We start from the raw sequence: 17,413 nt of genomic DNA, 5'->3' as shown, positions 1-17,413 counted from the left end.
GCAAGTCCACACTGCCATAAATCTGTAAATTATATTAGTACATGATAAATTGACAAGCAAAGTATAATGGTTGGTTGGTTAGTTGGTTAATTAGTTGGTTAATTAGTTTGTTGATAGGTGTCAGGTTTAAGTCTCTCCAGTACTGCTTTTTGCAGACATAATTACCAAAGCTGTATGATATTACTGTAGTTGAGAAAAGGAAATGCACATGTAAAATATTTGGATTTTGTAAGTGTTTTATTTTTATTTTTTTTCTAAATCTGGCTATTATTTTTTAGAAGTGGGATTTTAATAGTTATTGGTATAGCTAGGAAACAATTATCGTGCATCCTTAATATTTATTACAGTGAAAGCAACAATACATATGTTTCACTATACTGACACATTTTTAAACTTCTATTTTCTGGTAAAAGATTTGTTTGGTTGGTAAGACATTAACCGTCTTAAGTATTTATACTTTTTGGGTTATATGTATACATTTATTTTTAGCTATTATAGCTAATACTCTCTGTATTCTATACTATTGCGGATTAAATGCTGGTTTGAAGTCTTAGATCATTGTCATTGTCTGTGCTTTCTTATTTCAATCATGATTGTTTAATTTTTCATATTTAGCTACATTAATATGAACATTTCAACTACTAAAATAAATATCCTTTCATGTGTTACTGACCTCTCTCACTTCTTGGTTGTGTGTTTTTTGTTTTCCGGGTAATATAAAGGTTGATTAGGAGTGTAAGGTAAGGAGGAGGATAGGGATACTGGCAAATGACCGAACCATAAAAACAACAAAAGGATCAAAATGAGAACTTTGAGTACATCATTACTAGCACCAAGCTATCTTTATGAGCTCATCAAGAATGATTGTGACCTGATACAGAGTTACTTTTGATATCAAACAAAAAAACACATTAAACCCAAATATCTGGTAACACCTCCTGTAGGATGCTGCCTGTTGTTGAGGTTGAGGGATCAGGCCTTTCCAACTCCATGCGTGGTTTCCCCCTTGTATAGGGGGAGAGTTTTCTGGTGGCGGTAACAAACTATGATTTTAGGGAGCTGGTTAAGGAGGAGGAGGATGTCCTGCTGTCGCCTACTCGTGCACCATTGCTTCAAACTCTGGGGAACAAGAAAATTAATATGAATAAGGAACTCTAATGATAATAGAGGGTACAACATTGGGGCCACCAAAATGGAGCTCAAATTGAGGCAATGTATGTCTATTTTGTTTTTAACAGATTAATTTGGACTGAATTCTTTTAAAAGGTAAGTATTTTGTTTCACTGATTTTCAAATTAGAAAAAATGAATAACCCCCACCACATTCAAATCATCATCACAAATAAAAATAAAAAACAAGGGATTTATTCTGTAATTACAAACACTAAAACTACTCTATGGTATCTCTTTTAAGACGAGGCACAACTGCAGCAAATCTGCAAATAATCAAAAAAAAAAGTAAAATGTGCTGTATTCTATAAAAAACCCTTAAAATAATTTATATTTCAGATTTCTTATTGTAATATAAAGATGTTTTTAATCAGATGAAACAAATCATTATAACGAAACTATCTGCAATCTGCCATACATTGAATTTTTGTCTTGTTTTAAGTATTGTTTTATATATACAAGTTAAAATAAGAAAATTAATACTTCAAAAGGGCAACTAGAACTGCTAATGTTGTTGTTTTCAGCGAATTACCCTAGATTAGTTTGCTATGTAAGCGAATACAAAGCAGTTCATCATCTCTTTGGAGATTGTCATGTTCAGTGAAACACCTAATATAATAAATTAGCCTGACATCTTACATTTCTTAACATATGTTTTCCAAGTACAGTAATCCCTTGTTTTTCGCGAAAGTCGCGTTCCAAAAAAGTCCCCAGAAATAGAAACCTATTTATATTTCACTATTTAGTCATTAAATACTCCAAACCAATGAAAAAACCCAATTCACAGGCTCGAGTATTGTTTGGAAAAAAATACTGTTCTTAAACGCTATTTTTTTTTCAAATAACTTCTGTCCTGTCAACTTGTGATTTTAAAAAAATAATCTTGCAGCAGTATTGCACAACTGACCTTGACTTGACTTGACTGTATTGATTAATGACACAATCCACATTACTTCACATGATGCTTTGTCATGTTATGCAAAACTGCACTTACATTGTGGTCCACAACCTACTCCATATTGGACCACAAAAGAAAAGAAAGATACTGTTGAAGTTGCAAGGAATTAAAAGCCTTAAGTCTTATAAAAAAGGAAACTCATACTGTATACAACTGTATTCATTAAAAATGTTAAGAATGTGTCCTGCTTCCATTTTACAGAAAACATATTTTTCCATTATCAAACATTTTTGGAAAAGTGCCAGGCAGACACTATGGAGTGCCGGAGAACCTCATGTCACTTCAGAGCAAGTTCAGCGAGCCGAGAAGTTAAACTTTTTGGGTAATATAAAGCGTTTTCCTTCGTCTCTATGCCCCAGCCACTGGTGCTTAGTAGAACATGAGCATTTCTTTGACATCATGGCTTTTAGAGAAACTTGAAGTTAACAAAGATTTTCACACACAATGAAGGTTCGTCAAGCGGTTTTACGCACGTGTACAACTCAGACCGCAACGTCGTTGACATGCAGACAGACACGAGCAGAAGATGAGGTGGGTAATTGTTTAGCCAATCAGAATCAAGAATGAAATGCTCAACAAAAGTCTGCTAAGTAGTAAAACAGTGATATGTAGACCGTGATACGGCAAGTGATTACTGTAAAATATTATATATCTGTTCTGAAGACCTGCTAGCTAACCGTCACCTTGTTAACTCATTCCCTTCTCCCTCATGGAGCGGCAGTAGCTCAGGAGGTAGAGCGTTCGTCTTGGGATCAAGAAATCGCAGTTCGAATCCCGGCTCCTCCGTGTTACATGTGGAAGTGTCCTTGGGTAAGACACTGAACCCCTAATACCCCCAATATGCAGGTTAGCGCCTTACATAGCTGCACGGCCGCTATTGGGAAATGTGAAGCACACTGTAAAGCGCTTTGGGAAGTAATTGACTTGAAAAGCGCTATATAAATGCAGATCATTTCATTTCATTTCTCTTGCATTCTCACTCAGAAAAGTTTGTAGACAAAGCTCTTTTCTCACCGTCAATGCCAATCTTCCCGTCGCCGTCTTTGTCCCCGGCTTTGAGAAACACTCTTGTCTCATCGTCTGTCAAGTCTCTGCCGTCCTTGGAGAAGCCTTTCAGCACGAACCTGTGGAACATGGAATTTTTATCTGCATCTTGTGTAACCCCCGGAAAAAAACACCAAAAATGTTTTCTTTTTTCCTCACTTGAGTTCATCCTCTTCTATGAAGCCGCTTCCGTCCACATCCAGAACCCGGAAGACCTGCTTGACGCTTTCAGCTGACATCGCCGTCATTCCCACCAGATCGAAGAACTTTTTAGGGTCAAACGTCTCACCTTTTCCGCAAAACCAACAAGAACAGACAGACAAACAGTCATCCGGGGATCTTTTTAGATCAGGCAGATGACACGTATAACGATAATTGGGCCAAATTTGAGCATGTTTCTGCCTGATTATTGGATTTAAGAGATGATCATGCTGTGCCCTGTGGTATGTCCCAGGTAAAATGTCCTCACCGACAAAACACACTGTTCAATATTACATGTTAACTTGCTATCAGTACTGAATGTCCTTGTGTAATGAGAAGTACACTGCACACCAATCCAACCTGCAAAGGCATCAAGGGCTTTCTTGATCTCCTCTGCTTTCAACAGGTCCGTCATCACCATCCTGTCAGCTGGAGTAAAGGACACACATCAAAGTAAGCTGAAAGGTTCACGATTCACGGATCAGTACACAATACTTTGATAACAATAAAACCACAACTTTTGTATGATCACCATTTGTTTGAGAAAAAAAAAACTATGTACAGTGGAACCTCGGTTTTCGAACGCCTCTCAGTTCGAACAAATCGGAGTCCGATCAAAAATTTCGAGAAATTCTTTCTTCGCGGTTCGGTCAAAAAATCGGTGTTCGAACGCCGGTAATGCGTGAGTGCGTACGCCAGGGTGCAATGCTGAGCGACGTACGGGTGTAGATCGCTCTTTTCGTGACCGACTGTTATCGCGTGCGGACGTGCTTCATTTTGCTTTCGCTTTTAATAGAGGTGTACGAAGTGTTTAGCCCCTAATTATGCCTCCGAAGAAAGTCAGTGCAAGCAGCAAAGTTGCTACAGGTGAAAAAAGAAAATGAGTGCGTACAACTATTGCATTTAAGAAAGAAATAATAGCAAAATATGAAGGTGTGCGAGTGTCTGATCTTGCTAGGGAATACCCCACTGTCCACCTGCGCCTTCTGCTGACCACCACAAAGGTAAGAAATCTTGTTCATAATTCTTTATCCTTTTTTTATTTTTACACTTTCATGTTAGCGTGATCTTTCGTACGGAAGATTACGATAACGCGAACGTACGATTAGCCTGGGTTAGCTTTATGTTTACGTTGAACTTTCAAGGTAAACATTCAGGGTGTTGGAACGGAGCCCCCTTTCCAATGAACCGCTCACCACTTGTTGTGGAGACCCGGGTGCTAAATGACTTGTAAACTACCTGATTTTTAAATTTTTACACGTTCATGTAAGCGTAATCTTTCGTACGGAAGATTACGATAACGCGGACGTACAATTAGCCTGGGTTAGCGAACATTCAAGGTAAACATTCAGGGTGGTGGAACGGAGCCCAACTTTCAGGGTGTTGGAACGGAGCCCCCTTTCCAATGAACCACTCACCACTTGTTGTGGAGACCCGGGTGCTAAATGACTTGTAAACGACCTGATTTTTTTATTTTTACACGTTCATGTTAGCGTAATCTTTCGTACGGAAGATTACGATAACGTGGACGTACGATTAGCCTGGGTTAGCTTTATGTTTACATTAAACAGTCAAGGTAAACATTCAGGGTGTTGGAACGGATTAAAACGATTTACATTATTTTTAATGGGAAAAATTATTTCGGTGATCGAACAAATCGGTTTTCGAACAGGGTTCTGGAACGGATTATGGTCGGGAACCGAGGTTCCACTGTACACATTTTCCCTTTTTTGTGTGTCCTAAATTTGCAATCGATAATTGCCATTCTAACTTCCAATCCAATTGTCACCCGTTTCCCCTTAGTTTACACCTTACTCTCAAAATGATAATAACAAAGTCCAGATAGTCCACATGGTATAGATTATTTCATTTTCATGTATTCATTTCAGGTAGTTACCGTATTTTCCGCACTATAAGGCGCAGCTAAAAGCCTTAATTTTTTTCAAAAGCTGACTATGCGCCTTATAATACAGTGCGCCTTATATATGGATCAATATTAAGTCGCAAAGTCTTGCAACTAAAGCAAGCAGCCGCCGACTAGATTTTTCCCCGAAGGCGAAGTAGTCCGCGGTGTATGCTGGGATTTATATACCGGCATTTCATTTCCTAACCAATGTGTCAATCATCATTTGAATCAGTTACTATTGGCTAAAGTTATTCGGAGGTAAAGGGGGAAAATCCTTTTTATCATTTACAGGCTCACATAGTCATGGTAAGCCATTGCGGCAGGGAATTTCCAATTGCATGTGTTGTATTGTGTTGTTTTATGGATTGTAAATTCATACAGAGGAGCTACACGATAATGAAAGAATAACCATCGGAAGAATAACAACAGTAAAGCGCAGTGCTCGTCTGGCAGCAAACTTTTTATTTTGCAAGTTAAACATGGCGGTTTATCATTATAAAGATCTTCAATTTAACTGTTTTAAAGTAAGTGAAAATAAAAGGAAAAAAAAGCCTTGAACAGTTGTTGCATGTGTTACGTGGCAACAAGTGCAGCTTGAAGTGATGACGTTGTAAGCATGACGTACTCCCCTAATTTATAAAGAAATTGTTCCCTATCAAAGGAGTGGAATGGGGGCTAAGATTAATGAGACTAGTGGGTAGGTGAAAATCTAATTAATGAAATGCGGCCTCAGTCTTATTTTCACTAAGTGGTGCAAAAAAATGCATTTTTATTTCTTGATTTTGGTTCAATGTACCCATAATTTCCAAAACATATCCAATGCATTTTATTTTAAAAAATAGACAAATGAACACTACAAATGAACACTTTAATTTGAATATATTACAATTAGACACACAGTGAAAAAGTGTAAAATACATATTCAGTCATTTCAGTTGTAGCATCTGCTATTACAAGCAAAACAAACAGAAGGCAACTGCAATGGACTCATTAGCAGCTGAGGGTAACTACTGTGAGCAGCTTGAGTGGGAGACCAAAGGCCCTCACAAATATGCAGGGGCTCTAACAACGTTTATATTTAGCATGCACGCTATGGCTTTTGCTTGTGAGGGCGGTCGTGGGTGCATTTTTAAAAAAGGAATCCACCAAGTTGTTGGCTGTTTGGCCTGTTACGCAGCCAGCTTCTTATTATGTAATGACGCTGGAAATCGGACAAGTGATGAGAAACTTGATAGATACAAACCTGGACCTAACTGCATAGTCAAGTCATGTTTATTTGTATAGCCCTTGATCACAAAGTGTCTCAAAGGGCTGTATTGATCAAAGACTATTGCAATCTACAGACTATTATGACACCATCCCCTGATCTAAAACCCACATGAAGGCAAATAATACACAGATAGGTGAGAATGAGGACGTTGATGCTGATGAAATACTGTATATAGAGCTACAAAATACTATAGCTCTTCTGTAGTGTAGTTGTGTAATCAGTATTTTCTTTTAAAACTAAAACAATAAATCCAGCAATGTTCATTTTACTACCTGAAATGTTGCTCTCGGGTTAAATACACAGGCTAGTCCCATACATAAACGGGACATCTTTGAAGAAAGAGTTCAATTTACAGAAATCAATCACTATCACGAGTCTAAGAACATTGTTTGAGACAGTGTTTTTGAACCAGTGTGCCGGGACCAGTTCGTCAAAAATCCAGTGAGTCCTTGTCTATTGTGCAGGAAATTGCCCAATTTGATCTTTGCAAAAAATATGCCAATGTTCAGTATATTTGCTTTTTTTCCACGATCTATATCTGTCATAATTACTCATGACTTTCACCTGTGCCCGCTCGTTTGGCGCAAGCTGCTGCTGGCTACCTGATTGGTTCCCCGTCCTACTTAAGCTCAGTCCTTTCACTCGCCTGTGGTCAGTCCGTCAGCGAACCTCTGTTTCTACAAGGCAAGCATTTTGACTCTGACTCCCGTCGGTCTCGCTTTTTTCACCCGTTTTCCACCTGTCCGTTCCTGATTTACCCGTTGTCTCCGGCTACGACCTGTTTTTTGACCCCGACCACGTTTTGTTCTCCCTTTCCAGCGAACGACCCGTTTCTGACCTCGACCCTGTTCTGATCTCCCATCCCGGCTAGCGACCTGTTTTTCTGTTGAACGATCTCCTACTCCGGAAGATCCACTTCCGCATTCGGAACATGCTCCGATCCCATGAGTGGCTTGCTTCCAGCGTCCAGCGAGCACCGGATCGCTGGCGCTGCCTTTCCTCTATATTTCAATAAACTTGTGAGTAACGTTACACGATCAGGTCTGTTCTGGTCCTGACAATATCGCTAGGCAGAAGAAGATTACTACTTGATACATTTCCCTGTACAATATATGGTACAGGGAAATGTATCAAATAAAATATTTTGTTTGATAGATAGATAGATAGATAGATAGATAGATACTTTATTCATCCCCGAAGGGAAATTCACATTTCCAGCAGCATCCCTGAGCTGAGAACAGTACAATAATAAAGCCAAAAGAATACAATATACAAATACCCAGTGTGACGTGCAAATGCCCACTGTAGCGTGTTATATATAGTAACTAAATAGTGCTACAGAGAATACATATTGCAGTAAGATTCGGTAATATCCAATGTAGGTGGTGTGGTTTAATGTGGGCCTTTACTCTGCCGGGTGGAGTTAAAGAGCCTCATGGCATGAGGAAGAAAAGATCTCTTCAGTCTGTCCGTAGTACAAGACAGTGACAGCAGTCTGTCGCTGAAACTGCTTTTCTGTCTGGAGATAATGCTGTGTAGTGGATGCGATGGATTGTCCATGATTGACCTCAGCTTTTTCAGTGCTCGTCTCTCAGCTACTGTTGTTAGGCTGTCCAGCTCTTTGCCCACAACAGAGCTCGCTTTCCTAGCCAGTTTATTGAGACGAGAGGCATCCTTCTTCTTGACGCTGCCTCCCCAACACGCTGCCGCATAGAAGAGGACGCTTGCCACTACTGTCTCATAGAATATTTTCAGGAGCTTTTTGCAGATGTTGAAGGAGGCCAGCCTTCTGAGGAAGTAAAGTCGGCTTTGCCCTTTCCTACATAGAGCTTCTGTGTTGGCAGTCCAGTCCAGTTTGTTGTCCAGCTGCACACCCAGGTATTTGTAGGTCTGGACAAATTCTACACATTCTCCCTTGATGGTTACAGGAACCGGGTGAGTTCTGGTTCTCCTGAAGTCCACCACCATCTCTCTGGTTTTGGTGGTGTTTAGGTGCAGGTGGTTTGCGTCGCTCCATCGGACAAAGTCCTGAATCAATGTCCTGTACTCCTCCTCCTGCCCGTTTCTGATACATCCCACGATCGCAGTGTCGTCGGCAAACTTTTGCACATGGCAGGACTCAGAGTTGTACTTAAAGTCCGATGTATATAGAGTGAATAGGAACGGAGAGAGAACGGTCCCCTGCGGAGATCCCTATCTATCTATCTATCTATCTCTCTCCAGGCTTGTTATTTTTACTTCTCGAGTTATGTAAAAAGAATTGCCCAATCCGATTTTATCTCAATTTGATGTGTCAAAGTAATTTACCTGTCATGTTTACCGATGTGAATCACCTGTGCCCGCCCCTTTGGCGCCAAATGCTTCGGACTCTGATTGGGTCCCTCTCCCTATTTAAACCTACTCCTATCTGTCTCCTGTTGTCAGTCCGTCTGCGAACCTCAGTTAACACTAAGCAAGCCTTTTTCGACCCTGACTCCCACGTGTTTTTTGCTCCCGTCTGTTCCCCGGCTTCGAACCCTTTTTGATCCTGACCACGTCTACTCTCCCGTCCCCGGTTTCAACCTCTTTTTGTCCCCCACCACGTCCACTCTCCTTTCCTGGCTTACGACTCGCTCCTGACCCCGACCACGTTTTTGCTCGTTTTTCTGTTCCCAACAACGCCATCGCTTGCCACAGAAGATCCACTTCCGCGTTCAGAGCGACCTGCTTCCCGCGTCCAGCAATCACCGGATCGTGGGCGCAGCCCTTCCTCTTTCCTTTAATAAAACTTGTGAGAAACGTAATGCAATTGGGTCCTGTTTCCGTTCTGGTCCTGACATTACCAAACCTTGGGTAAAAGTAACCATTAACTGCAGGAATGTAGCAGCGGTTTTAGGCTAACGAGCCAATATTTCTTCATGTGTTCATTACCTGGCCAAGCTAGCTGCAGCAATCCCGCCTGTCCTTGACAATCAATAGACGCTTGACACCTCTTTTCGGTTCTTCGCAGTGTCAGCCAGCCCGCAAGAAGCCGAATTTGTTATATGCGTCGTGTATTTGTGTATTTATACACACCTTTTCACTTCAGTGACTCAAAACTCAGCCAAGCGCTTCTTTTGTGATGTTTGGCCTTCACTTTGTATCGCACACGAAAAAGAAGTGATTCACAATTTCAACTGGGTACACATTTCTCAGGAATAATGATTTTTTTTTTTTTTTTTTGGGATGACCCATTTAGCTTATAGAGAGTTACTTGAAACAAAGTGTTAACGTCGTGCACAACTGGCGCTACTGATTTATTTTCTTTGATTGTTTTGTTCTATGCAATGGAGGCAGGAAGCTCGTCTCGTTCTTCATATTTTTCTTAACTTTTCGGTATTGGAATTGTTAATATTCTGAATTATTAATAATTAAAAATGTATCCCTTGGGATGTGATAATGGCCTTAACTACTTACACAGCTAGTAAGAAATAGTGGCATTTATATGTGCGGAGTTTGTATGTTCTTCCCGTGCTTACGTGGGTTTCCTCCGGGCACTCCGGTTTCCTCCCACATTCCAAAGACATGCATTTCAGGTGGATTGGCCGGTCCATTTCAGGGTGTCCCCTGCCCACTGCCCGAAGATTGCTGGGATGGGCTCCAGCACCACCGCGACCCTACTGAGAATATGCTGTGCAGCTAATGAGATGAGATGAGATATTAAAGCCATTTGAAAGGAATTAATAAGTTATGTTATTACTTCAGGATGACTGTACAGAATTGGTTTTATTGATAAGCTAAGACCGCATAGGATTATCGTTTTGTGGATACGGCTAAACTATTTTTTTAAAGATCTGGACTCATCCATTAATTTAAGGTGATTTGTCCCCAAATGGAGCTTTTTATAGAAAATCCCCCCAATGGTTCTGTCATGATTACCGATGTGAATCACCTGTGCCCGCTCATTTGGAGCCAACCAATGCGGGCTCTGATTGGCGCCCTGTCCCTATTTAAAGCCAGTCATGTCAATCCCCTGTTGTCAGTCCCTCCGCGAACCTCTGTTTATACAAGGCAAGCCTTTTTCGACCCTGACTCCAGCTTGTCCCGTTTCTGCTCCCGTTTGCCCCGCTATGACCTGTTTTGATCCCGACCACGTCTGCTCTCCCGTCCCGGCTTACGAACCATTTTTGATCCCAACTTCGTCTACTCTCCCGTCCTGGCTTACGACTCGTTTCCGACCCCGACCACGCTTTGCTCTCCCAATCCCAGCTACCGACCAGTTTTTCCGTCTCTGACATCGCTCGCTACGGAAGATCCACTTCTGTGTTCGGATCACAATCAGAGTGCGAGAGCGACTTGCTTCCGGCGTCCTGCGAGCATCGAAACGAGGGCGCTGCCCTTCCTCTTTCTTTCAATAAAATTGTGAGAAAACGTTACGTGATTGGGTCTACCCTCTGTGCTGGTCGTGACAGGTTCATTAAAAAAACAGAAACAAATTGACCAATGAGTTTTAAACATGAAATATTGGAATTTGGTGTAAAACAAACCCAACACAATAGGATCATTTTGTTTCCGACCCAAATTATTTGTTCATTACTTAATGACAGACATGTCCAGAGTCCGGGTCGGTCGGTTTTACTGGCCAACGGCTTTTCCCGTGATATTAATATATGGCTCGTCCATAATGTTGACTGCGGTAACAAAAACATTTCTACAGAAAAAAAATAATTCACCATTGCAACAGATGATTGCAGTAGCCTTTTGGCCACTTTGCCCTTGGGCCTCCTGTTAGAATTTTTGCCCATCCCTTTTCCGACATGGCGACTGTAAATGATAAAAGGAAAGATGACTGAGGGCTGCCGCTTCCAGTGGAAATTGGAGCATATTTTCACTGATATCAGAAACATTCTGATCTCCCTAATTTGCCGAGAGAGTGTGGCTGTTTTCAAAGAATATAATATCAAGAGGCACTGCCAGACTGCGACAAGCTAACTGGAAACTAAGACTGTGAAAAGGTGAAGCAACTGGAATCTGCTTTAACAGCACAGCAGTGCTTTTTCACTGCGAGTCAAATTAAAATGCTATACAGGCGAGCTACAAGGTCTGGACCCTTTGACGGAGGGGGGGATTTTTCAAAGATTGTTGAAAGAACAGTCGGCACTTACACATTTTCAGCTTACCAAATCTGGCCTGCTTTCTGAAAAGTTAGCATCTCATCTCATTAGCTGCACCGCTTATCCTCAGTAGGGTCGCGGGGGTGCTGGAGCCCATCCCAGCAATCATCGGGCAGTGGGCAGGGGACACCCTGAACTGGTTGCCAGCCAATCGCAGGGCCCACAGAGACAGACAACCAATCATATTCTCATTCACACCTCGGGACAATTTGGACCGGCCAATCCACCTGAAATGCATGTCTTTGGAATGTGGGAGGAAACCGGAGTGCCCGGAGGAAACCCACGCAAGCATTGGGAGAACGTTCAAACTCCGCACAGTAAGTCCGGTAGCTGGATTTGAATCCACACAGGAGGTTCCCAAGACCTTAGAACTGGGCCGCACACGCGCTAACCACTGCGCCGCCGTGCTGCCTTTATGACAACTTAAAAATGGGTAATTTTGTTTGAACAATTTTAAGATTTTTTTTCCATCCTTACAAAACTACCTATAAAATTAAATTAAGTGGTTGATTTTTGAATTTAGACAAGTAGTTTATGCAATGTGTTTGTTGTTGTTTTGGATGAGTTTGTTTGTTTGTATTTAATAGTCCTGATAAAAATCTCTAAAACGTTTTGATAACCACAGACCTAAAAGACAATATCGTGCTATGAGTAGTTGTATTTTGGTTGCTTTGAAAAGCACGGCAAAGTACTTCCTGGTTTGCAGCCTCTTTTTGTTCTGCCCTGGGTTATGCAGATGAACATTGTCAGAAGGAAATGTTACTTCCTGATTTAATTTTAACTGCAGTCTTTTGCCCTTTCATTCTGTTTGCTTTGCACACAATCTATCCTATCCGGTCATGTCGCTACCTCAGCAGCTACGCTACGAGAGGTGAGTTTCAGAATGTATCCCTTTTAATGTTTCAGGTCAGATGAGTGTTTATTCATGAAAAAAAAAGTTTTTGTCTGTTTGCATCAAGAGAAATCATACCTCGTAGGAAACGGAAGTCGATATTAGGAATGTTTAAAAAAAAAGGAAATGTTTTGTATTAAGCCTTTTTCGCTTCAGTTTTTTAAATTGCGCTTGAAGCCATATTTACAGTCACTTTCAACTGTGTGTTATCTTGTTTTTATCTTATTGCCTTATCTTGAGTTAATCTTGTATTTTTATCTTTTTAAATTCGTAATAGTCTTTAATGTATACATTATTACGCTGGCAACTGTGTGGACAGTAAAGTAAGAATTTTATTGTGCAGGGAATCGAGGTTCTTTACTGTGCATATGACAATAAACACTTTGAATCTTCTGTTACCGTGAAAAATATACTAGCTGTTACAATCACGTGCAGATATAAGCAAAGAACTTTACCTTAAAATAAATAGAAAATTAACCAAATTATACCTGCATATATTTGATGTTATATGCATAAAATGCTATAAAAATTGTTTTATTCTATCTTTGGATGTTTTTTGTCTTTGGCAAGAGTGGTCTGGATTTTAATTGCATCAATAAATTACAGAATTCTAAAATACAAAATATTGAGAAAATAAATTCAAATGTATATATCTCCCATAGCATTGCATTACTCAAAAATTTGATAATATTGCTTATTTTAGGTTATATATTGCCTTTTCTGATTTATTAATTTTACCTTAAACAACTCCAAAATATTGTAGGTTGAGAAATTTGCATTTATTTGACATAATAACATCATGTGGCTCATCTAGAGAGAGCTGACATATTTTCCAGCCATTTTGCTGCTACAACTAACCCAAAAATCACAAAACCTTGTGAATGGCTGGGAAAGAAAATTAAAAACAAACTATGTGGTTTTGTCACTTTGAGTCTCCGTAGTTTGCATTTTTCCTTGTGCTTTGTAGCACTAATTTTCGGTTGCACTACAAATACAGCAACATCAAATATCACACAGTGTCCCTTTAATATATATTTTTTACAATATTTTCTTTAATTATTTTAGTTTTAGCCTTTATCTTGTCAACTGTTTACATGTTTGAACAAATAGCATTTCATTGAATTGTTAGATTAAAATGAAGAACTATATGTCATGGACCAGAACAAGATCAGGACCCAAACGCGTGACTTTTCTCACAGAAGCTCTATATTTTATGGGAAATGGGAAGTCAGGCACGCCAGGCAGCAGTCTGGCGTGAAATGATAGGGAGGCCGTCGAGATCGATACCAATTGCCCGAGTAGATATCGGGCCGATGGGGACTGGACGGGACAGACAGGAATGATAATGAAACAGAATATCGAAATAAAACGGGACCAACTACACGGGAACAAAAACTGGAGAAAACAATAAACGGGACAGAAAATAGACGGGAACGAAACTGGAAACTGATACTAAACAGGACAAAAATAAACGGGAACAATACCGGACAGGAAATGCCAACAGGAAAAAAAGACCGAGTCAAAACCCATGTCTTCCGGGGCAGAGGTTCATTGACGGACCGACAAACGACGAGTGAGAGCACTGAGTTTAAAATAGACGGAAAGCCAATCTGTCAATGAGCCGCAGCTGACGCCACGCGAGCGGGGCCAATTGAGCGCCATGGCAACCGTGACACTATATAAATGGTTTGGGGGGCAAGTTAAACTTCTGCTGATTCCTCTATTGAAGTTTCTCCTCTTCCCTAGTGACTTTGACCAGCTGCCTAATAATGTCCCCATCAGTGGCACTATCGCAGATATTGAAGAGAAAAAGGGCTTCATCGACTATTTTGTGAGTTAAAAAACAAAACAGGATTTTAACCTATCATATGGACCTCGCAAATAACTCAGACTTCCTTCCACTGTGAAAGAGATTTGTCGTTGAGGTCAAAACCAAGGGATGGAGCAAATATCTGATCTACAGGCGCTACCGGGAGTTTTTCAGTCTTCACCAGATCCTGGAGTCCAGATACTCTCCAGAGGACCCGGACAGACCCGGTCCAAACACATGTGTGCTGCCCACCCTCCCAGGTAGTTTAAGAGCCTTACTCATACACAGTCATACAGCTATTTATTTTTGCATCCAGAAAGTTTTGATGTGCCCGCTGTGTGTAAAAACTAGCTCACAAAATCAATTTGGCCTTTGATTGCTGGCTGCTGGAGATGCTGCACGCTTGTTTGTGAGATCAGCGTGGCAGTTGATTGCCCCACTGGAAGCCGTTAAACGCTTTGTTCCAAGAATAACCGAGACGGCAACAAAAGTGTTGAAAACAGAGACAAACTTGAGAGCGCTCCTGTGTCACACACACTTTTGGATTTCGTCAATTCGTTGTTTAAAATAAATATGAGTGAGCCATTCTGTGTTTTGCTATCCGGCGCGGTTAAGTGCTGCTGAAGACGGTGTTGTTGACAGCATTTGGAAGTCTTTCTTGTTTAGATACTGATTTCATGTCGGGCTTAACAATCAATTCGGGCCGGTTTCGAAATGGGCAAGCATGTTTCAGTAGCTATTGAAATATTGCATCCATGACAGTTTGACATCAGTTAAAAACAGAACCGTGTACTTATCATAAAATCATATATTGTTATATTTATCTAGTGTTTAAGTTATTTCTCATTGAACTTCACAAATTCTGGAATATTTTTCTTTAAATTGCTGAATTCTTACGTTATACTATGAATATTTTCAGTGAGGTTAGTATTTAATGCAGTAGTGTGCTGAGCATTTGCAGATGCAGGATGAGGCACGCAATTCTCTTGCCTCAAGGCAGAGGGCAATAGTGAGACCAAGGAATCTGATTTGGTCCCCGAAAATTTGTGATAGAATTTACATGCTGACAGCAAGTCAAGCCTTCCAGTAATTTATGTCTCGTTGCATGGTCTTTTTTTATAACGAAGGCTAACAAAGCAAATACTTAATTTATACGTTAAGGTAAGGAAATAGAATGCAAGTTATATATTGCTTTCTTGTTTTGTCAATCAAGTGATGAATAAGATGTAAGTTATCTTTTTGTAAATCTGACTGTGCCTCACCTGACATGAACCTCACTGCATGTCACTAATGTTTAGCATAGTATAGCTAGCTATTACAATTTGTTTAGCTTGCTAGCTTGAGCAAACTACTGCAAAATAGATGGCGTGTAACTCGTGTGTGGGTCTGTTTATTATGTAAAACCAAAATTGGCAACCATGTGTACAAAACATGGCTTCTTGTGTTTTAGTATGATTTGGTTGTAACTCGGCTAAGTATCTTTAGCACAACTGCTGTTTCCATATTTCTGTGTCAAATAGGTCCTTTTTGCTTTATAATGCAATCCAGAAACACTCATTATATGAAAATTATAGTCCAATTGTATTATAATTGGTGATATGTAAACAATAAGTTATCAGCAATGGCAACTCATATTGTCACGACCAGCACACAGGGTAGACCCAATCGCGTAACGTTTTCTCACAGTTTTAAGTAAAGAAAGAGGAAGGACAACGCCCGCAATCCGCTGCTCGCTGGACGTGGGAAGCAAGTCGCTCTTACAACCGGATTGTGATCTGAATACTGAAGTGGATCTTCCGTAGTGGGCGATGGTGGTGTCAGTGACGGGAAAACAGGTCAATAGCCGGCACAGGAGAGCAAAAACGTGGTTTGGGTCAGAAACAGGTCGTAAGCCGGGACAGGAGAGCAGACGTGGTCGGGATCAAAAAACGGGTCGTAAGTCGGGACGGGAGAGCAGACGTGGTCAGGATCAAAACGGGTCGTAGCCGGAGACAAACAGGAGCAAAAACGGTACAGGCAAGAGTCGGGGTCAAAAAAGGCTAGTGTAGTATCAACAGAGGTTTGCAGGCGGACTGACAACAGGGGATAGACAGGATTGGGTTTAACTAGGGACAGGGAGCACAGGTAATCTCATCAGAATCATGACACATATATGCTGAAACTTGAAACTCTTAAAAAGTTAACTTAAAATCTTCTTCTTCTTCTGACAGACATGAAATACCTCCATGTTTGAAAAAAACATTTTAAATTATGGCTTTTAATAGATGTGTATCACAGTTTTCTTTTATTTGACACGAGGAGCCTTTTGCCATGGCCATCACACATTGTAATGGTAAGAACCCAATCCTCAACACTGTATGATTTTTGTCTGTAGGTCTTCATGGTCGCCATTCAACTAGTGCACCATTTTTAAGTTTGCTGCTTCATTCATCAGCGTGGGTTTCAATTTAACATGACTCATCTTTTCAGTCATGCATTATAGATTTTCTTTTTTCACATACTGGATTTTATTGCATTTTTTTTGTGGGGATATTCAAAAGTAGCAAAACCTGTAAAATTGTGCTGCTTTAAATGTATGATACCCAATCAACAGTTGTGGGAATGGAATACATTATGATTCCAATCAGTTTTGCTCCCAGAATGGGTGGACTGGGGAAATGGATGGGGGGCAATGAAGGGGCATTCAACTTTTCTCCAAACTTCTGCCACTGAGGAATGTGAAGTATAATATTAGAGCTGATGGGTTTAATTGCGGAGCTCATCATGATAGAAAGAGAAACTGAAGGAGGGACATGGGATGATGGGATGTCAGGCAGCGAGAAAAAAAAATACATATGGTCTTCTAGGGTACTTTGAAACAAGTCATTATCCGGCAGAATGAGTCTCTTTAGGCTAGTGATTCTGATCTAATCCAGGATTTTTCAGCCGTGTGGATCCTGCAAAAACCATTTCTGCTATCCCAAAGATAAAGGTTACCAAAAAGCAGTTTGATCGGGTTTAAGATGACTCGTGTCACAGAGCGGCTGAGTCA

At 40.6% G+C, this 17,413-nt stretch overlaps 2 protein-coding genes across 3 annotated transcripts in view; one reads left to right on the top strand and one right to left on the bottom strand.

The window, feature by feature from the left end:
* Window positions 1-816: 816 nt before the first annotated feature.
* pvalb7 (parvalbumin 7) overlaps window positions 817-17,413 on the bottom strand; it is a 34,429-nt gene continuing 17,832 nt past the window's right edge. For both annotated transcript variants that reach the window (XM_088341900.1, XM_088341899.1), the window contains 4 exons: window positions 3,733-3,801; window positions 3,331-3,460; window positions 3,142-3,251; window positions 817-1,119 (listed from right to left, as the gene is read on the bottom strand). In XM_088341900.1, the coding sequence (XP_088198026.1) occupies window positions 1,094-1,119; window positions 3,142-3,251; window positions 3,331-3,460; window positions 3,733-3,801 (335 nt within the window). In that variant the 3' untranslated portion in view covers window positions 817-1,093. The remainder of the gene's footprint in view (window positions 1,120-3,141; window positions 3,252-3,330; window positions 3,461-3,732; window positions 3,802-17,413) is intronic.
* ncf4 (neutrophil cytosolic factor 4) overlaps window positions 12,411-17,413 on the top strand; it is a 36,282-nt gene continuing 31,279 nt past the window's right edge. The window contains exons 1-3 of the mRNA XM_088341898.1: window positions 12,411-12,551; window positions 14,319-14,403; window positions 14,483-14,642. Of these exons, the coding sequence (XP_088198024.1) occupies window positions 12,520-12,551; window positions 14,319-14,403; window positions 14,483-14,642 (277 nt within the window). The 5' untranslated portion in view covers window positions 12,411-12,519. The remainder of the gene's footprint in view (window positions 12,552-14,318; window positions 14,404-14,482; window positions 14,643-17,413) is intronic.

Source organism: Urocampus carinirostris, chromosome 8, assembly GCF_059441175.1.
Source record: "Urocampus carinirostris isolate Australia breed hairy pipefish chromosome 8, RoL_Ucar_1.0, whole genome shotgun sequence".
Taxonomy (NCBI): Eukaryota; Metazoa; Chordata; class Actinopteri; order Syngnathiformes; family Syngnathidae; genus Urocampus; species Urocampus carinirostris.
This window is presented reverse-complemented; position numbering and strand designations above follow the sequence as displayed.